We start from the raw sequence: 22500 nt of genomic DNA on the forward strand, positions 1-22500 counted from the left end.
GTTAACTCTGGGTTGGGAGAAAACTTTCAAGTTGAATATTCCTGGGAGAGTTCATTATCGACGAATGGAAAAGGTCGCTCTGTGGTCGATTGTGGTAGTGGTGGTGATCGTGGTGGTCGATTGTGGTAGTGGTGGTGATCGTGGTGGTCGATTGTGGTGGTTGTGGTGGTGGTGGTGGTCGATTGTGGTGGTTGTGGTGGTGGTGGTGGTCGATTGTGGTGGTGGTGGTGGTCGATTGTGGTGGTGGTGGTGGTCGATTGTGGTAGTGGTAGTGGTGGTGGTGGTCGATTGTGGTAGTGGCAGTGGTGGTGATCGTGGTGGTGGATTGTGGTAGTGGTGGTGGTGGTCGATTTTGGTGGTGGTGGTGGTCGATTGTGGTAGTGGTGGTGGTGGTCGATTGTAGTGGTGGTGGTGGTCGATTGTGGTATTGGTGGTGGTGGTGGTGGTGGTGGTGGTGGTGGTCGATTGTGGTAGTGGTGGTGGTGGTGGTGGTCGATTGTGGTAGTGGTGGTGGTGGTCGATTGTAGTGGTGGTGGTGGTCGATTGTGGTAGTGGTGGTGGTGGTGGTGGTAATGGTGGTCGATTGTGGTAGTGGTGGTCGATTGTGGTGGTGGTGGTGGTCGATTGTGGTAGTGGTGGTGGTCGATTGTGGTAATGGTGGTCGATTGTGGTAGTGGTGGTCGATTGTGGTGGTAGTGGTGGTCGATTGTGGTAGTGGTGGTCGATTGTGGTGGTGGTGGTGGTCGATTGTGGTAGTGGTGGTGGTCGATTGTGGTAGTGGTGGTGGTCGATTGTGGTAGTGGTAGTGATCGTGGTGGTGGTGGTCGATTGTGGTAGTGGTGGTGGTCGATTGTGGTAGTGGTGGTCGATTGTGGTGGTGGTTGGTGGTTTAGGAAGGAATAGGAAGAAGAGAAAATAACGAGGGTAAGAAATTAGAATGATAATAATAAAAAAAAGGAGGAAGAAACACTAGAAATAATATATCAACCATCTTGGGGGGAGGAGGGAAACATGATAGATCTATGTGATGGAAATCTATATGGTAAGATTGAAATGCCATCTATCTACCTGAGAGGAGGTAGACACGATAGATCTATGTGATAGAAATATATGTCGTAAGAATGGATATGCCATCTACACCTTCCTATGGAGGGAGAAATGATAGATCTATGCGATGGATATCTATGTGAATTAAAAAGATGAAATACCTCCCTATGGAGGGAGAAATGGTAAATCTATGTGATGGAAATTTATGTGAACTAGGCTTACAACAATCTAAGACAAGATAGTAGTATCCTAACATCTATGTGATGAACGCAAGGTCGCAAGTCTTTAAGAAGAGAAGGTAGTTGCCGACTATGATGTTAGTAATGACGACGTTCAGAAAAGTATTAATATTCTTGTGACCTCTTCACATCATGGTATCACTTAAAGGAACCCTGATGAAAGAGATTTGAAAGAACAGAATGGGAATGGTTGGCGTATGGAACGAAGATACATGGAGAGGGAATATCCATGTCACTTGGGGACAGCACTGTCTGTCTGTAATTATTCGAACAAAAGTGAATATAGATAAGTGAGCTCTCTCTCTCTCTCTCTCTCTCTCTCTCTCTCTCTCTCTCTCTCTCTCTCTCTCTCTCTCTCTCTCTCTCTCTCTCTCACACACACACACACACACACACACACACACACTTAGTAGAAACGACAAGTCTCCCTTAATTAGTGTTTTAGGGAAACGTGAATTTGTCTTATACAGAATATCTGTCTACATACCTTTTTAAACCAGAATATCTGTCTGCTACATACCATCTTGAAACAGAATATTTGTCTACATACCATCTTAAAACAGAATATCTGTCTACATACCTTCTTAAAACTGAATGTCTGCCTACACGTCTTCTTACAACTGAATATCTGTCCACATACCTTCTTAAAACAGAATATCTGTCTACATACCTTCCTAAAACAGAATATCTGAATACAAATCTTCTTAAAACGGAATAATCTGTCTGCACGGCTTCTTAAAACAGAATATCTGTTTACACTCCTTCTTAAAACAGAATATCTGTCTACAGACCTTCCTAAAACAGAATATCTGAATACAAACCTTCTTAAAACGGAATAATCTGTCTGCACGGCTTCTTAAAACAGAATATCTGTTTACACTCCTTCTTAAAACGGAATATCTATATCCACACCTTCCTAAAACAACATTAGTCTGCCCACCTTCTTAAAAACAGAATATCTGTCTCCATTTTCTATGAAATGGTGTATTTCTCTAGTCACCCTCCCCCCTTTTACTGAAAACGGGATACCTGCTTACATGCCTTACCTGAGTACTCTTAGGTTTAATGAAAAGAAAAATTAGATCCTTCTAACTTTCCCCAGCCTTCTTCAAGGCTTCCATAATCAGCTCATATTTTATTCACTAAGCTTTCGAGGATGAGTTCTCCATACCTCCATCTCAAGAGCCCACCTCCAATTAATTTATGACCCAACATTTTTTTTTTTTCTCCTTTTCTTTTTTTCCTTCTTCTTCTTTTTGGGGGGCTAAAGGGAAGTGGGTTAAAGCTAGGGAAGTTGTTATATAATATAACACTTCCAGTGGGAGATGACCATTCTATTTTTCTTGAGTGTGTGTATGTGTGTGTGTGTGTGTGTGTGTGTGTCCCATTGCATTTTTTTTCTTGCCTTTTCTTAATTAAATTTTTTTTCTCTCATGCCTTGAACGAAGTATAATTATGTTTAGATCCTGAGGTTAATTGCTGAAGTTAATTACTAACATGATTACGACTTAAGACTTCTCTAATTCTCATCTCCCTCCAGTGAAGAAAGAATGTAATTAATGGCATGTATGTAATTTAGGCTTACATTTCCGTTCCTAGAGTGTTTAATTAATGTAACTTATGGTATTCTTTTTTCATGTTTGATGCCTGATCGGACCGGATATATTGGGGGGTTCTATGTTATTCGTGCTCTAGAATTGAAAAAAAAAAACCCAGAAAAGAAAAAGTTTTGTCCAATTAAGAGTGGAAAGTATTTTACAATTATGAATGATGAACGGAATGGAAATACTGTGAGCTCCGGGAAAATTCGAGAACATTTATTTTGTTTAAAGTGTTTTAGTTATCATTATCATCAAATATTGTTATTTTGATATTACTCTGATAGTTATTATGATGATAGTGTTATTGATACCAATTATGAGAGAAATTATTGTGATATTATTGATAATGATAATGATAATGGTAATAGTAATAATATGGATAATGATAATAATGAAAATAATAATGATGATAATGATAATAATAATGATGATAATGATAATGATAATAATGATGTAATAATAATAATAATAATGATAATAGTAATAATAATAATAAATAATTAATAATATTAATAATAATAGATAGTAATGATAATGATAATATTCATAATAATGAAAATTGTATGATAATGATGATAACAATAGTAGTAGTAGTAGCAGTTGTAGTAGTAATAGTAGTTGTACTACTAGTAGTAGTAGTAGTAGTGATAAGTAGAATAGTAATTTCGTCTTTTATACTTACTTACATGAGAGGCCTTAGCTTGGTAGGAACATACAAGCAAGATGTCTCACTCGCGCACACGCGCGCTGCACCCCCTCAGTCTTGTACTAAAACCTGCACCCACCCTCCACAACCAAATCCCAAAGGCTACATCATAGTTTACCCTGACACCTTTATCTATATGTACCCTGGTTTAGGCCATGAACAGCACGTCTCGCCCGACCACCACCCCCGGCTCATATATACCCAATCCACGAACCATATCTGGTACCCTGCCCGCATCTCGCCATCCCTGAATATTCTGGTCCACAATCTTTGTGTCATTTAACTCGGGACATCCAGGCTCATCTCGTCAAACATAGCGACTGTCTCTTCCTTCTCCACATCCTGGTTACATTCACGGGCGTTTAGACACCCCGGCCTGAGTCTTCGAGGTGCGTTCTTCGTTTGGATTGTTCTCCTTGTGTTTTGGAAAGTTATGATACGAGAGAGAGAGAGAGAGAGAGAGAGAGAGAGAGAGAGAGTTTCCTCCCGTCCCTGCCATACGTGTCTTGCGACACGCTAGGGATATGGGATTGTTATTATTATCTTATTATTATTATTATCATTATTATCATTATTATTATTATTATTATTATTATTATTATTATTATTATTATTATCTTTATCATTATTGATATTATCATTACTATTATCATCACTATTATTATGATAACCATAATAATAATAATAAGGATAATAATGATAATGATAGTGATTATTATTATCATTATTATCATTTTTATATTATCATTGTTGTTATCATTATTATTATTTGATCATTATTGATATTATTGTAATGATGATAATAATTATTATTAGTAGTAATGTTATTATTATCATTATTATTACTATCCCAAGCAGTTAATTTATCCTGCTTAGAAAAACCCGCGTCAGAGAAACATATAAATCACTTTCAACATTTCCCGTCCGTACGTTATGTATGTACGTAGGTTAACCAGCGACGAATTAGGAAAATCATGAACAGAACCTGTAGCATTAACACCGCTACTTCGCTTAAGCTTACTCGTCTTATAGGATGGACTTCGCGGCAGCTTAAGTACCGCTGGCTCAGCTCAAGCTTAAGCAAGCTGTTCTGCTAAGGTTTTAGTACCAAATGGCGTTCTAGCTTCGTCTCTTCGATGTATATCAACTGACTTATATTTCTCTCTTGTGTCTCCCCTGATGATGTGATTATTACACGAAAGTGCACTTGGGAACTTATCGTGTTTCATTTTCCCCATGGACTCGTAGGGATATATATGTGTGTGTGTGTATATATATATATATATATATATATATATATATATATATATATATATATATATATATATATATATATATATATATATATATAACTTTGGACTTGTATGTGATCCGTGTTGAGTGAGCTGGTTATGATGTAGTCGCTTCTGATACTCTGTGGCTCTCGCTATGATGACGGATGACGGAGTGACTTTCTGCCCGGGTACAAAAACATCTTTTTTTTCCTCTTTTTTTTGACAGACATTATTATTATTTTTTTTTTTCAACGACTCCGCTACCGGTGTTGTTTGTAAATTTAATCGCTAGCTCGTGTGTGTTGAATGATGGAAGTGCGTGTAATGGTTGCCAGATACCACCAGAAATGTTGTTGTTGTTGTTGTTGTTTTCTTTACAAAGAGGGGAGGAGGGGAGGGGAAGGGATTTCAGTTCTTTTCCTTTGCGATATTTTCGCACCGTCTGTTACTTGGGGCTGAATTTTTTTCCTTTCGAGATTGAAGGAAGAATAGAAGAAGCGGTTGCGACGCCCGTAGAATAGACTGTGAAAATGTTAACTTGTGAATATAATGGGATAGAATACACACACACACACACATACTCGCACACACACACACACACACACACATACTCGCACACACACACACACACACACACACACAGGTAGGTAATAGGAAATCGCCACACACAGACCCGTACAAACATGTGAAAGAGAAGCAACGCCGTTGTGCTCTCTCTCTCTCTCTCTCTCTCTCTCTCTCTCTCTCTCTCTCTCTCTCTCTCTCTCTCTCTCTCTCTCTCTCTCTTTCCTCTTCCTCTCCTCTGGCCATCAAAGGGCAAAAATTGGATTCGTCTCTCTCTCTCTCTCTCTCTCTCTCTCTCTCTCTCTCTCTCTCTCTCTCTCTCTCTCTCTCTCTCTCTCTCTCACTATCACTAACCACGTACACAAACACAGTCGTAAGTCGTCTGAAGGAATTAATGCCACATCCGCCAGGATGCCAGTCTCTCGCTTGTCACTGATCACGTCGCGGGCTGGGGAGGAGGAGTAGCAGATGGATGGAAATGAGCGCGCACACACTTTCCTCCCTCCCACTCTCTTTCCCTCCCTCTCTATCTTGTCAAGGACCTTCCTGCTCCCCAAAAAGGGGGTCCTTCGCTATCCTAGGTATCCCAGTTCGTGCTTGAAGTGCATCCTAGAAGATCCGTCTGGCGTATGATAAATGATTTTCATTAAATCTTTTATCTTAGATAAAATGTCACTCTAAATCTTGAAGAATATTTTGTTCTTTGGACGAGTCCCGTACACTCTGGTTCTCCATCCTAATACACGCCTCCTCCTGAGCAATATTTTGTTCTTTGGACGAGTCCCGTACACTCTGGTTCTCCATCCTAATACACGCCTCCTCCTGAGCAATATCGTACGTCGTGGAAACCCCTCCCTCCCTCCCTCCTCGAAATTTAATCCATTTTCTTTCCTCAAAGCCATAAGAAGAAAAAATTCATCCATGTTCTGCCTTTTCAAGCGGTGAAAGATCCAATTAACTAACTTTAAACCTCTCCTCCCCACTAGTTTTCGAGATTAAAGTCTTTTTTTTTCCCATTCAGGTAAGAATTAAGTAACTTTTTTTCTTAATGAACTTACATCTTGTTTAAGTGTTTGCTGGTATATTTCATGAGAGAGATGAATTTGGATATACTGTATATTTGTATAGTTTAAGTGAAGATGTGATAAACGCTAGATCTAGCAGCAACACTTTCATTTCTTCTGTGGTTTTATCTATTTCTATTTATCTATCTTTCCATCTATCTATCTATCTATCTATGCAGACTCTGCCATTATGAGGTTACGCTTGGAGTGAAAAGTCACTTTTAGCGAGGATGTATCATTCTTGTAAAAAAAACACTTTTCGCTTCACAACAGTCCATTTTGTCCCAGCTACTGACCGCAGCGCAGCCTTGAAGCAGTAGAATCCCCCTGATAATGGCTCCTTGGGTTAAAACCCTCCGATAAAGATTGAAATTGGATAATGAGACTCGTTATAAGTCATTTACCGGTTAAAGACAAGGAATTTTGCTCTTCATGTAGTGTTTTACATCCTCAAATAGACCTACTGATATTACTGACGCCGGACCTGAAGGAATCAGATCGCTTTATAGTGGTCTTCAATACCTTCCCCCAGAGAGAAAAAAAAAAACAATCTTTAACCTCCTAACTTTTGACGAAAAGAGTCAATGGTTATTTTCCTCTCTCCCGAGTTTTGTCCCTTGATTTTCTGTGCTATTGGGTAAGTTTTATGTCTTCAGTGCATGCTGGAGTATATTTATATATACATATGTTTCTTTCGTACTATTCGCCATTTCCCGCGTCAGAGAGATAGCGTTAGGAACAGAGGACTGGGTCTTTGAGGGAATATCCTCACCTGGCCCCCTTCTCTGTTCCTTCTTTTGGAAAACTAAAAAAAACGAGAGGGGAGGATTTCCAGCCACCCGCTCCCTCTCTCTCTCTCTCTCTCTCTCTCTCTCTCTCTCTCTCTCTCTCTCTCTCTCTCTCTCTCTCTCTCTCTCTCTATATATATATATATATATATATATATATATATATATATATATATATATATATATATATATATATATATATATATCACATGTTTACCAAATGGTATCCTAGCTTCGTCTCTTCGATGTATATCAACTGACTGTTATATTTCTCTCTTGTGTCTCCCCTGATGATGTGATTAGTACACGAGAGTGCACTTGGGAACTTTTCGTGTTTCATTTTCCCCGTGGACTCATAGGAACATATATATATATATATATATATATATATATTCTTGAAATATATATTGCTTTTGTATTGGTACAAGCAGCATTGGCTATTGTTCGGTGCCTTTTGCACAACCCTGATCATCATGTGGCGCGTTGTTCTATGCTCTTCCGTAACCTGGTCTCAAGAAAGCCCGGCACTGTACGGGAAATCTCCTCTCCACGAATAATCCTCTCTGCGGGTAATCCTCGCTTTCCGGAAAATCCCCTCTTTACGGAAAATCCTCTTTCAACGTGGAAAGTCCCCCCCTCTCTCTCTACGGAAATTTCCCTCCCTACGGAAATTTCCCCTTTCTACGGAAATTTCCCTCTCTACGGAAATTCTCCCTCTCAACGGAAATTTCCCCTCTCAACGGAAATTTCCCCTCTCTTCGGAAATTTCCCCTCTCTACGGAAATTCCCCCTCCTTACGGGAATTCCTCTCACAGCGGAAATTCCCCTCTACGGAAATTTCCCCTTTCTACGGAAATTTCCCCTCTACGGAAATTTCTCCTCTGCGGAAATTTCCCTTTTCTACGGAAATTCCTCCTCCTTACGGGAATTCCTCTCACAGCGGAAATTCCCCTCCCTACGGAAATTCCCCTCTCTACAGAAAGTCCCCTCTCTACGGAAATTCCCCTTTCTACGGAAATTCCCCTCTCTAAAGAAAGTCCCCTCTCTACGTTAGGTCCCCTCTCTACAGAAACTCCCCTCTCAACGGAAAGTCCCGGCTTTACGAACAATAACCTCTGTGTATAATGTATGGTGATTTATGCCTGGAGTTAATGAAGTTAGTGGCCACACGCATCTTCGTTCCTTAGAAGACGAAATGCAGCGGCCACAACATACTTCAGGGGGTTATTGTCGTCGACATTAACCCTCTGAGCACGACGGGTCACCCTCTGAACACGACCGGTCGACCCTCTGCGCACGACGGGTCGACCCTCTGCGCACGACGGTACGACCCTTGAGCACGACGGTACGACCCTTGAGCACGACGGGTCGACCCTCTGAGCACGACGGGTCACCCTCTGAGCACGACGGGTCACCCTCTGAACACGACGGGTCGACCCTCTGCGCACGACGGTACGATCCTGGAGCACGACGGTACGATCCTTGAACACGACAGTACAATCCTTGAACACGACGGCACGATCCTTGAGCACGACGGTACGATCCTGGAGCACGACGGTACGATCCTTGAGCACGACGGTACGATCCTTGAGCACAACGGTACGACCCTTGAACACGACGGTCCGATCCTTGAACACGACGGTACGATCCTTGAGCACGACGGTACGATCCTGGAGCACGACGGTACGATCCTTGAACACGACGGTACGATCCTTGAACACGACAGTACAATCCTTGAACACGACGGTACGATCCTGGAGCACGACGGTACGATCCTGGAGCACGACGGTACGATCCTTGAGCACGACGGTACGATCCTTGAGCACGACGGTACGATCCTTGAGCACGACGGTACGATCCTTGAGCACGACGGTACGATCCTTGGGTTTGTTCATTGAAGTTTGTAACCTTAGGTTTGTTCACTTGGGTTTGTTCATTTCATTTTGTTCGCTTGGTTTGGTTCATTTCGCTTTGTTCACATACGTATTGTAGGTGTGTTCACTTGACTTTGTCCATTTAGGTGTACTCACTTGGGTGTGTTATCCGCCCTTTACATAGAGATATAACGATGAGATATAACGTCTTCATAAATCTTAAGATGTGTAACGTTATCCCTTGCGCATTACGAACACCGTCAAAGAAAACAGGTCGAGTGCCCTCCAACGTATCGGTGACATGGAAGGCAAGACGGGCGAATTTTCATTTCATATAAGGTTTCTCTAATTTCAAAGGTTGTGAATCACAGAGGCTATCGTACATTTCATATACGAAAAGGTTTAATGAAACCTGATAATCGTACGATATGATGTGATTATTACACGAAAGTGCACTTGGGAACTTATCGTGTTTCATTTTTCCCGTCGCATTCACGGGTCCACCCGCCCGCCCACGGTCGAGAGTGCTAATTTAGGTTCGAATCCTGGTTGCGGCATTCGGTCCACAGTCAACGCAGCTGTTCATCCGTGTCTAAGGGTTGGTCGATAATGTTAAGTACCTGTTGTAGATGCGAGATATTAACCTTGATATGTAGGTTCCCTTGTGCGTGTACTGATCTGATCATGATAATCTTAACCTTTATTTAAGGTCTTACCTCTGGTAGAAAATCTATAATGCAACATCCATAATGTCAGCTACTCTCTGTTGCTCCGAAATTTGTACACAGGGTTGGGTCCCTCAGGTATAACCCGCCAATCAGAATGCACCAACAACCAGGGGACATGAATCTGATTGGTCAGTATGCATATTCATTAAAGCTGTATGCAGTTATGAGCAAAGACTTGGTGACATGGAAACCCTCTTTTACTGTGGTGCTGTCTGTCTGTCTGTCTGTCGCTTTTTCGAGAGAGATAGAGAGAGAGAGAGAGAGAGAGAGAGAGAGAGAGAGAGAGAGAGAGAGAGAGAGAGAGAGAGAGAGAGAGAATATATATATATATATATATATATATATATATATATATATATATATATATATATATATATATATATATACACCTAATATTGCTTATTTGTGTTGGAGATGAGGACCCCCAAAAATGGAATACTAGATAGACGATATTGTTCCGAATATGAACCATTTACATGCAATATTTGTTCAGTATTGACGGTAGGGTTTATATATATATATATATTCAGTGGCACTATCACAGGCGAGCATTCGCAAGCCTTATATACTTTCATATACATTCATACTCCTATTTACATGCATATAGATTTGCATACTTTGACACGTATATATATATATATATACATCATGTAATGTGCTCATGTAAATCACTGGGCATGATTTATATTATTGGGACCTCCTGAGGGTAGGAACTAAGGGCCCCCATATATATTACCCAGGTAGTGTATTTGTAAGACAGCATCGACATTAATCTTTCTGTTTCTTATCATTCGCAAGACTCGGGAGTTCCTTACGTCGCAGACTGCTGGCTGGTTTAATGAGGGAACGTGACCCGCCCACACTCTGGTCTCGTGAAAGCTTTTGAATCGACCCTAAGGCAAAGGATTAATGTCTCTATCAGAAAGTATATACAGTACACATTGCGGCAGTCGGTCCACAGTCAAACCCAGCTGTTCATCCACTCCTAGGGGTTGGTCGATAAAAGGGTTAACTGGCTCAGGCCAGGTGAGGATATTCCCTCAAAAGGCCCAGGCCTCTGTTCTTAACGCTACCTCGCTAACGCGGGAAATGGCGAATAGTATGGAGGCCTCAGTTGCCTATACCGTCTCAGGTAACATAGAAATAAGTAACTTTTAGCTCATAGTGGTCCATTGTGGTCCATTGTGGTCCATAGTGGTCCATTGTGGTCCATTGCACTTGCTGCATGGCTGGCATTCACATGACCCAGGCTTGATACCTAGGCACACAATAGTGATTTTATTTTCATAAACGAGTTACATGTGTACATTACATGTTTTAAGATAGAAAGATTAATGCAATGCTTTTAAAGTTAGAAAAAACGTTTTCGTAACTTAAGGTTGGGTGGGTTACCCTACCTGTCTTAGACTAGTGTGTTTATAAGTGTAAATATACACACAGGAGAAAAGACATGGTCCCTGATGATATGATTGTTAAACGAAAGTGCACTTGGGAACTTATCGCGTTTCCTTTTCCCCGTGGACTCATAGGAATATATATATATATATATATATATATATATATATATATATATATATATATATATATATATATATATATATATATATTAATTAGTGGAAAGCTCTTTCCCTATAACACAAACACACACGCACACATGGTAATCACAAATGCATACATGGCACTATACCCAGACCGAATTAAAATGCATAGGAATATATCACTGAAAATCTATTAGTCAGTCGGATATAATTGGCATGTCTATTTTCATTTTAAATGAAATAACATTACCAACATAAATCGTTCAATCAGGGAAAATAAAATAAAATCTAGTTCACTAAATGTTTTCTGATAGACCCCCCCCCCCCCCCCCGTTGAGTCATTAATCCATCAATTAAATCGCAGGTGAAAAAATTATTCCAAATCCCCTTTTGGACTAATGTCTGAGGCTCGTGTTCGTAGCTAGAAAAGAAAGCCAATAGAAACCGTGAACACATCCCGTCTGGCATTTCCTTGGGTTATGTGTGGCTCATAATTTACTGTGTTGTGTTGGGAGCGGTGTTTTAGTGGGTGGATGTTTGATGATGGTGTATGTAGCAATGGGGTCTGCTGGTGGATGGTATATTGTGGTTGGTCTGTGCTTGTATTTGTATACTGAAGAGCTTACGTTGGAGGGTGTAAGATGGGAAGTGTATGGTTAAATTTTACTGTTTGTGTTCTGCGTAGCTTATGCTAAGTACCCCATTTTATCGACCAACCCCTAGGGGTGGATGAACAGGTGGGTGGACTGTGGACCACCTGCCGCCTCCAGGGGTTCGAACCTATACCGGATTGATCCCAGGTTGGCATGCGTGACGGACAGTAACGCTCACCGCTACACCACGGAGGTCCATATGTTGGATCCTGTATAACAGTCATGTGCTGATGCTAACCCAACACACTACAGCGTTACAGAGATGAACACGTCACGCTAGTGCACCGTAACAATCTTAGCCCATTACAGGATACAGCGGGAGAAGCGATCAGTTACCACAAACTACAATTTTACATTTCCTCCAAGTGACTACAGGAAATTGAGTTCGCCCCACTTTATTTTTTTGTTAATGTCAGTTTCGTAACTCCTTTCAGTCACTCCTACTCACAGAGCGAGCGAGCGAGCGAGCGAGAGAGAGAGAGAGAGAGAGAGAGAGAGAGAGAGAGAGAGAGAGAGAGAGAGAGAGAGAGAGAGAGAGAGAAGACTGTATATGTCGCTCGTAGAGCTGTGAGCTTAATGTATGGAAGGTAGAAGTGGTAGACCTACTGACTTCTACTGTTGAGAAGTAGATTAACACGATCAGTTAACGGGAAAGAGGAAAGAGCGAGCGAAATTATGGAATCTATGAATTCTTTTCTAAAATAACTATTGTAAAACACTGAAAAAAAAAAAAGAATAATCAAGAACAAATCACAAGTATTTATCTTCGTTTACAAACCATTGCAAAATTTCACGGTCAATCAATCCTTCGTTTTACAGTGAAAAAAAAAAAAACGACCCATTTATTTTTTTTTTCAGACAAGGCAATACCAGTAAGTTAATATTCAGTGATCTTTACCATGATGGAGAGTGGATGAAATCTGTGATGACGCTCTTGGAGTTCGATCCTGATGTCTTCCCCTTCGGGTTCTTTCGTCTCCGTGGAATCCTGTATCACAACCTTCCCTTATGCTCCTTTACCTTTGGAATCGGATCCTGCGTGACAAGGGATTGCACTGTCTATGCACTAACGTTAGATATGACTCGTTTGTCATTAGGGTGTGAATTTGAAGAAGTTGATCCTCACGTAAGTCTTTAGGAAGAAGAATTGCCTCAAAAGCTATCACATCTCACAGTCTGTATTGCCGAAATGTCTTTCCTTAGTCGTCACACGGATAGATCTGTGCAGTTAGATCAACTACTTATCCCTTATGTATATATATATATATATATATATATATATATATATATATATATATATATATATATATATATATATATATTCCCTCAAAGGCCCAGTTCTCTATTCTTAACGCTACCTCGCTAAAACGGGAAATGGCGAATGGTTTGAAAGAAAAAAGAAAAAGATACATATATATATATATATATATATATATATATATATATATATATATATATATATATATATATATATATAGATAGATAGATAGATAGATAATGAGAGTGGTGAGGTAAACCCGTAGTGTGAATTCTGCCGGGAACAGAAAACGGAGGAAGAGGAGGAGGAGGAGCTAATCTATTTTCTGGTCGGATGTGTCATTTGACTCCAGGCGACGCGTCTGTAGCGCGCGGTACTATAGTCTCGCTACTGGGCAAAATGCAGCCAAGGAAGGTGGTGGTGGTGGTGATGGATGGATGCAGTCGAGAGAGAGAGAGAGAGAGAGAGAGAGAGAGAGAGAGAGAGAGAGAGAGAGAGAGAGAGAGAGAGAGTTCCAAACCCCCTGGAATTTGATGGGAATTTGGAACTGTGGTGACAAACTTTCGATATTTCGTTCTTCAGAACAATTCCAAGTGCTGGAGTTGAAACGGGGAATTTTCTCCGGTCTCTCTCTCTCTCTCTCTCTCTCTCTCTCTCTCTCTCTCTCTCTCTCTCTCTCTCTCTCTCTCTCTCTCTCTCTCAAGTTTAACCGGGTATTTCATTGCATAAGTGTTTATGATCATACTGACTCCCTTGTATGTTGGTCTCTTTCTTGTTTCTCTATGGAAGTATGTTTGTCGTAAACCTGTCCTTAGTGTGTGTCGTAAATATGCCTATCCTGTGTGTGTGTCTGTCGTAAGTATGTCTATCCTGTGTGTGTGTCTGTCGTAAGTATGTCTATCCTGTGTGTGTGTGTCAGTCGTAAATATGCCTATGCTGTGTGTGTCGTAAATATGCCTATGCTGTGTGTGTGTCTGTCGTAAGTATGTCTATCCTGTGTGTGTGTCTGTCGTAAGTATGTCTATCCTGTGTGTGTGTCTGTCGTAAGTATGTCTATCCTGTGTGTGTGTGTCTGTCGTAAATATGCCTATCCTGTGTGTGTCGTAAATATAACCTATGCTGTGTGTGTGTCTGTCGTAAGTATGCCTATGCTGTGTGTGTGTCTGTCGTAAGTATGCCTATGCTGTGTGTGTGTCTGTCGTAAATATGCCTATCCTGTGTGTGTCGTAAATATAACCTATGCTGTGTGTGTGTCTGTCGTAAGTATGCCTATGCTGTGTGTGTGTCTGTCGTAAGTATGTCTATCCTGAGTTTGTCTGTCGTAAGTATGCCTATCCTGAGTGCATGTTTCGTAAATATGCCTCTCCTGTGTGTATCTATCGGGAACATGTTCATCCTGTGTGTATGAACAGACAGTCATTTTCGCCCTGACTTACCTGTAGTAACTCGGTGTATCTCTATTAGCCAATTGCCCTCGTTTGAAAAAAAGAGAAATAATTGACCACCTCCTAGCGAGACGGAACTATAGTTTGGCAAGATGAAAAGAAAAAAAGGAAAGGGAAAAGGAAGGAAAAGAGAGAATAAAAGATGCAGAGGGTGAATAAAAAAATTGGAGAGTGGGAGAATAAAAGGGGTATAGGTTTTTTGAAACCTCATAGTTATTTTTTTTTTCGAACCCCCAAAATCCTGACAGCTCGAGCTTTGTCCATTTCTAGCACCCAATTAGCCTCAGTTCTGACAGAAAAATTCTTCAGCTGACGATCGTGGTGCAGCGTTGCCTCTGAGCGCGTCGGATATGTCCCGCTTCTCTTGTTAACAGGAGACCGACGTCACTTGCTTCAAAAGATAAGATAAGATAAAGACAGATCAAGATTTCTGATGAAGCAAGCGATGTCCCTGGATGAGAACAGGCCCAGGATGATAAACCGAAGATTTGAAGTGTAATGAGACATGAATGACTCTCATGTGGTACGAAGAGACGCGTCTTTGCTTGGAGTTTCGCAAGTGAGATTGAGGCTGACGTGTGCATGGTGCATAGATAGAGTAGCCAAGAGACATCAGTGTGAGAGAGAAGCTGTGAGAAGATGTTGAACAAGTGACAAGTGAACGTAACACGTGAACGGCTTCTGTGGAATAGGAAAAATGATCATGATAATAATAATAGCAGTAATACTAGAGGGAATCGGAGCTTCGTAAACTCGACCTGCTAGAAATGAATCATAGGGTCGTAAACTCACGTTACTGAAGGGAATCTTAGTGACGTAAACTCACATTACTGGAGGGAATCAGTGTCGTAAACTCTCACTAATGAAGGGAATACTCACATTACTGGAGGGAATCAGTGTCGTAAACTCTCACTAATGGAGGGAAATATAGTGTCGTAAACTCTTACTAATTGAGGGGAATAATAGTGTCGTAGACTAGCACTACTAGAAAAGTAAACCTAGCTCTGTAAACTCACACTAATACAGTAAACTCTCCTGCCCTAACCTAACCTAACCTCTAGTGTAGGGAGGTCTGAGTCTTACTTAACTTGACATCACAAGTCCTTTATAAGCTTTATGCCAGTGGAACACAAACTCTCTCTCTCTCTCTCTCTCTCTCTCTCTCTCTCTCTCTCTCTCTCTCTCTCTCTCTCTCTCTCTCTCTCTCTCTCTCTCTCTCTCTCTCTCTGTGTTTTTCCACTGAATCAGTACAACTCATAATTTTAAAGTCCACGCCAAGAGATGGATAATCTTTCTTGTTCGCTACAGCTGGTTTCTTTTCCTCTCTCTCTCTCTCTCTCTCTCTCTCTCTCTCTCTCTCTCTCTCTCTCTCTCTCTCTCTCTCTCTCTCTCTCTCTCTCTCTCTCTCTCTCTCTCTCTCCCCCATCGTCTGAGAAGCTCAAGCAACCACGATGGCTTGGCACGACTTCAGAATGGTTTCGATTTCGTCTCTTCAAGCTGGGAAATCGTCATGGTTTGACAGCGACGGGCGACGCAGATCTCGGGGTGTGTCGAAAGCCCTTCTAACGTCACTCTAACGTCACTGTGTTGGATGGGGAGCCAGTGGTGGTGGTGGGGTAGGGTAGGGAAGGGAAGGTGAGGTGAGGTAGGTGGGGTAGTTCAGGGAGAGTGAAGGGGTGGGTTGAGAGGTGGTGGTGGGATTACCACGTAAAACCCTCTCGTCTATAAAACGCATCAGACAAATGCGTTTTGGGTGGAGTTGGTTGGGGGTGGGGGGGCGATGATGATCATCATACTACCCCACTCCGAGCGAATTGTTATGAAGTGGTCAAAGCACTGTCCACAGTGATTAATCATCATTACGTGTTTAATAGTGGTTAAGTGTGGTAGCTGCTCATGAACAGTTGGTGTGTGTGTGTGTGTGTGTGTATGTGTGTGTGTGTGTGTGTGTGTGTGTGTGTGTGTCAAACGGTCACGAGTCTGGGACGTGATTAGTTACTCATTGTGGTGATTAATAGGGCGCGTGATCAATCAGTTGTAATCAGATCATATCTATCTGAGATAATTGCTCCTGGATTATCTGTCATTCTATATGACCTTGTTTTTATGAGAATGGATGTATTTCTTTTTTTTTCAGAAAGGGGAATACCTAAAGAATTTGAAACTGTTCGTGACCAGTGGTCCTTTGGAGACCTCTGTGATAGTCTAAGAGATCACAGAGAGAGAGAGAGACAGAGAGAGCTTTGGGAAGAGAGAGAAAGAGAGATAGAGAGATAAATAAATATATATATATATATATATATATATATATATATATATATATATATATATATATATATATATATATATATATATATAGAGAGAGAGAGAGAGAGAGAGAGAGAGAGAGAGAGAGAGAGGTGGGAAGAAAAAAGATTTTGACAATTTAGTAGAAATTAATGTCTTTTATTTGTATTTTTTTGGCTACTGAGGCTCAGAAGAACGTCTTCCGTGGACTTAAAGCAACGTCTTTTATATTTAGTTTATTTCAAAACGTATCTACCAATGACTCTCCTTGATATGTGATTCTATTTCTTAGAAATCCTCTTGAAGTGGAAAAAAAAAAAAGAAATAGAGAACGTTCTGCTTCACCCGAATTCTAAATGCTCACTTACGAGTTTGGATCCCTTTACCAACAGGCGATATTCAGTTTGATCTCCTAGTATTAAGGGACTGTTCTCACCAGGACTGTTGAGGCTTGTTGATAACTCTAAACCCCTCTGTTAAGTCGCCTCTTAACCACCTCCTTTTCTTAAGCTAGACAAGTTAAGGGTCGTTCGGTCGGTTCTCATAGGATTAATTCCTCAGTCTGAGTCACTTGAGTATCTATACCCACTACTGTCTATTCTGTCTATGTCTCTTTCTATCCCCAAGTATACTATGGATGACCAAGACTAAATACGTTGCTCAAGATGGAGACGCGACGTACCGATGGAAATTATAAAAGGCGAGGATTCGAGTCTTTAAGACTTGGATTCGAATTCCTTTTGTAAGAAAGCGATTCTCTTTTCTCTCTTTCTCTCGACCACTGTTTACTTATTATTATCATAGAGTTGAATGTAACTTTCCTTTACCTTCTGTGGCTGAAGGGGGTTCAATACTGTGCCTTGTCGTTTCGTTTGCACCACAACCGATGCGTAAAACTTTGCACTTATCGATATCAAAGATTCACACGCCCCATGTACGTCCAGCAGGCTATGAGTTTGCCTCGATTATCTTGCAACTATAGACGTTCAGTATCTCATGTAACTTCACTTCTAGGTTTATTGCCAGCGACAGCAGCAGGACTTTTATCTTTAGTCTTTATTAGATATATCAATTTACAGATTTTTCTTCTGTTATGGAGGAGTTGTGCTTGAAGTGAGAGGGTGTATCGTCTTATAATTTACCTTGAGCAGATGAGGAACGTGTTCAAGATCTGTCGAATTAGTGTGTCATAGCTTGACGTTGATGGTTTCAGTGATACTAGCAGTTTATAGGCTGTGAACCTAAATGACATGAGTTTCTGATCTCATCTACTAGTGTCACCAACAGCTTCGAAAGGAATCCAATGGCCTGCTGCTGTTTGAATCTCTTTATATTCCTTCGTATTAACAGACTTAACTTTGGCCATGTAGTTGTAGAGAGATATGTGAATGCTCTCTAAGACAGACATGCCAGATTATTCCATCATTTCTAGAATATATCACAAATTATATTACTAAGGTTAAGAAAAAAAAATGTGGGCTTATTTCCCTTCTTTTTTTTTTCCAAGTGGGATCATTTTTATGACAGGAGATAAATGACAAGCCCAGAGCGGTAATCAGACGATACGAATCCTCTGGAAAGAGACGAAATGTTATCTTTATTCAAATTTTCTCGATAAGAGAAAAAAAAAGAGAGAGAAAATATAATCCATGTTTGAAAAAAGAGTGGAGATTGATAACCGATGCAAGAAAGAATAACGATGAAAAATTGTGACTTACATTTTGTGAAGCTTCTCTTCATAGAAAATAGAAGACAGACATGCCATGGAAAGAGAGAGAGAGAGAGAGAGAGAGAGAGAGAGAGAGAGAGAGAGAGAGAGAGAGAGAGAGAGAGAGAGAGAGAGTGTGTTAAAGTGGGTTCGTGGATTTAATCCCCCATCCCCATCCCTACCTGACGGCAAACAGGAGGAAGAGAGAGGAGAAAACAACAAAGCCAAAATGTGTTTATGGACTTAATCCCCTCATTCCCACCTTCCTACAGACACCAGCTCAGCAGATCCCACGTCCGTTCGTGCTTACGGTACAGGTACCTACTGTCAAAACACCAAGAACATATTTGCCACTCCGATACCCTGCACTCACCCCACCTATACACACACACACACACACACACACACACACACACACACACACCACTTTACATCCTATGGTTCCAACCGATGGACGTGGCTTGCTTCGCGAGCGCTGCAGGGGGAGTTTCATGGAGATACGTCCCCAAGACATTTTTCCCGACTTCCTCTCCCAATTCTGGTATCTAGGGCCACGGAGGGCAATATGTCGACGATTCCATTATGTAGCCTTTGGATCATTCATCGCACCTTAGGGGTTTATTTACCTCCTCTTGCCTTGATAAAAGACACACATGGATTGCCCACCGTTTCGCACTATCTACACCCTTGTGATCTGAATCTACGATGATTACACGCCTTCGAACCTTTGTCTCGACTTGTGGCTTCGTAACTCTGCACTTTATCTCTGTCCATTATGGCACTAACGTTCTCTTTTTTTTTTTAAGGGATGGGAGGCAGGGAAATGGGAGGGAAGGGGGGCAATGAAGGTAGAGAAGAGGTGGAGGAATGTTTTTTGACCTTTTACACTACATTGGCCTACGATGTTTGGGAACTGTTTCCCTGTATGGGACTTGGATAACTACTAGTCAGACGTCATTAACAAGCGCTAACGACTCTACCACCAATTCAGTAGTTAGCACTCGTTACGTAAAACTGTTCTGGTATACGACACAAGACACTTATTGTATCTATGGGATAAAGGACATTAACTGTGCTACCACCAACCACCCTGAACTGACGTCAGCTAACTACCTTAACAACCACACCTACAACCCTGTGCTGACGTCAGACTGCAACCTTGATAGCCACGACCATCACAACCTTTTACAAACCTCAGATTGCGCCCTTAACATCCATAACCACGACCACAACCACATTTCCAAACATCCATAACCACGACCACAGCCAGTTACTAACGACAGGTAACTAACTACCTTAACAACCACAACCACAGCTTTGTTAACCACTTTGTCGAACTACAACCACCACGTAACTACAACTCTCTCTCTCTCTCTCTCTCTCTCTCTCTCTCTCTCTCTCTCTCTCTCTCTCTCTCTCTCTCTCTCTCTCTCGCTCTGACGTACACTCAACGCTCGCTAAAACATTTTCCTTCACCCCCCCCTTCAGCACCAAATGCGCAGCCCTGATATAAATACGTCCATATTTTCCTCTAGCACCAGTCATGATTTAACCTTAATGTCTGCCCAGGTAACTGGGAATATATATATATATATATATATATATATATATATATATATATATATATATATATATATATATATATATATATATATATAAATTCCTATGAGTCTACGGGGAAAATGAAACACGAAAAGTTCCCAAGTGCACTTTCGTGTAATAATCACATCATCAGGGGAGACACAAGAGAAAAATATAACAGTCAGTTGATATACATCGAAGAGACGAAGCTAGGACGCCATTTGGTAAAGATGAATATCTTGATCACGCGCAAAATTGTGATCCTTCACAATATATATATATATATATATATATATATATATATATATATATATATATATATATATATATATATATATATATATATATATACATATATATATATATATATATATATATATATATTGATCGTCGTTTTCCTCATTTCGAACATCACTGTTATATTGGCTACCCAACCATTTGTTATTGCTTTACTTTCCTAAAAAAAAAGAAATATTCACTTTTATTCATAGGGTATTTTAAGCACACTCTTCAGGTTTGTAAAGAGCTTATGTTACTTTTTATATTGCGAGTTATGAAGGAAAAAATGTTTTCCTTTTGCTTTCATGGAAATTCTCTCGATATATTGTTTAGTGTTGATCCTCTGAACTGGATGAGAACTGAGGGTGTTTTATATATATATATGTATATATATATATATATATATATATATATATATATATATATATATATATATATATATATATATATATACATATATATATTTATACGTATGTATATGATGTGTGTGTGTGTGTGTGTGTGTGTCTGGTAGCGGACTACGTCGCAAGAAGTTACCTCCGACGAGGCTGTTATCATCGTCAGCGGTCGAAAAAGAGTGACAGCTCTCGTTGAGGACCTTCTTCTTGCCTCTAAAGAAGCAGACCTTACCCTGTTTCTGTATGGAGTGCATCACCACAACCCTTACCCTGCTTCTGTATGGAGTGCTTCGCCACAACACTTACCCTACTCCTGTATGGAGTGCATCGCCACAACACACAGTATGGTTGTTACTATTGTAAGGTTAACTCATATTTGTTATTATCCTGTTATTTTGCTCCTTCCTTGTACACAACTCATAATTCACATGCGCGAAGTTTCTTTCCATTTCCCGTTTTCTTGACTCCATGAAGGCTTCGTCTTCCCTTTACTCATCTTCCCTCATTCACACTACTCACTAATAACCACTCCGTACCCAAGCTAATATTCACCCCTTGACATCATCTCTTTATCATCCGCCATTATCATCTTTGTCTCTTATCACTAAACATTATCTTCTATATCTTACTCACCTATCACCAACACCAACCCTCATCACCTTCTTTGTCTCGTACCTCAACTCACCACCATCTCCTTCTTCTTCTTCTTCTTCTTCTTCTTCTTCTTCTTCTTCTTCTTCTTCTTCTTCTGGTATAGTAGTACCCTTGATTGATTGACCACCCCGTCCTCCTCAACTCCTTAGAAGACGACTTCGACGAACTGCGACTTCGATGTCTCTCTCTTTCTCTCCCCCCCAAACCCACCCACCACCACCCGGGCATTTACCAGCTACGACCAGCGGCCGAGCATGCGTCCATCGGGGTGGTCAGACGCGGACGTCTTCGGAGAGCGAGCTCGTTACTTGCCCTTAGAGCACCCGCCGGTGCTGCTGCTGAGCAACGTCTCCACGCAGGACGCAAGACTCTACCGCTGTAGGGTTGACTATCACAAGTCCAATTCGCGCCAGGCGTGGGTTCGACTCTCCGTCATAGGTTAGTCATTGAAGTTTAATGGGTCGTAGATTCTTTTCTTTTCTTTGTTTTTTTTTTTCATTTAGTACATGTCATGGATTGGTGCATGACTCATGAATGACTTGAGTCATTTTGTAGTGGATGACTGAGTCGCTTTGTAATGGATGACTGAGTCACTTTGTAATGGATGACTGAATCACTTTGTAATGGATGACTGAGTCACTTTGTAATGGATGACTGAATCACTTTGTAATGGATGACTGAGTCACTTTGTAGTGGATGACTGAGTCACTTTGTAGTGGATGACTGAGTCACTTTGTGAAGGATGACTGAGTCGCTTTGTAATGGGTGACTGAGTCACTTTGTAATGGATGACTGAGTCACTTTGTAATGGGTGA

At 40.9% G+C, this 22500-nt stretch overlaps 1 protein-coding gene across 1 annotated transcript in view; it reads left to right on the top strand.

Moving 5' to 3' along the window:
- Positions 1 to 22500, top strand: part of LOC139754559 (nephrin-like) — an 894341-nt gene that overhangs the window by 579009 nt on the left and 292832 nt on the right. Inside the window, exon 3 of the mRNA XM_071671918.1 lies at positions 21921 to 22123. Coding sequence (XP_071528019.1) covers positions 21921 to 22123 — 203 coding nt within the window. The remainder of the gene's footprint in view (positions 1 to 21920; positions 22124 to 22500) is intronic.

Source organism: Panulirus ornatus, chromosome 17 (assembly GCF_036320965.1).
Source record: "Panulirus ornatus isolate Po-2019 chromosome 17, ASM3632096v1, whole genome shotgun sequence".
In the NCBI taxonomy this organism is placed as follows: Eukaryota; Metazoa; Arthropoda; class Malacostraca; order Decapoda; family Palinuridae; genus Panulirus; species Panulirus ornatus.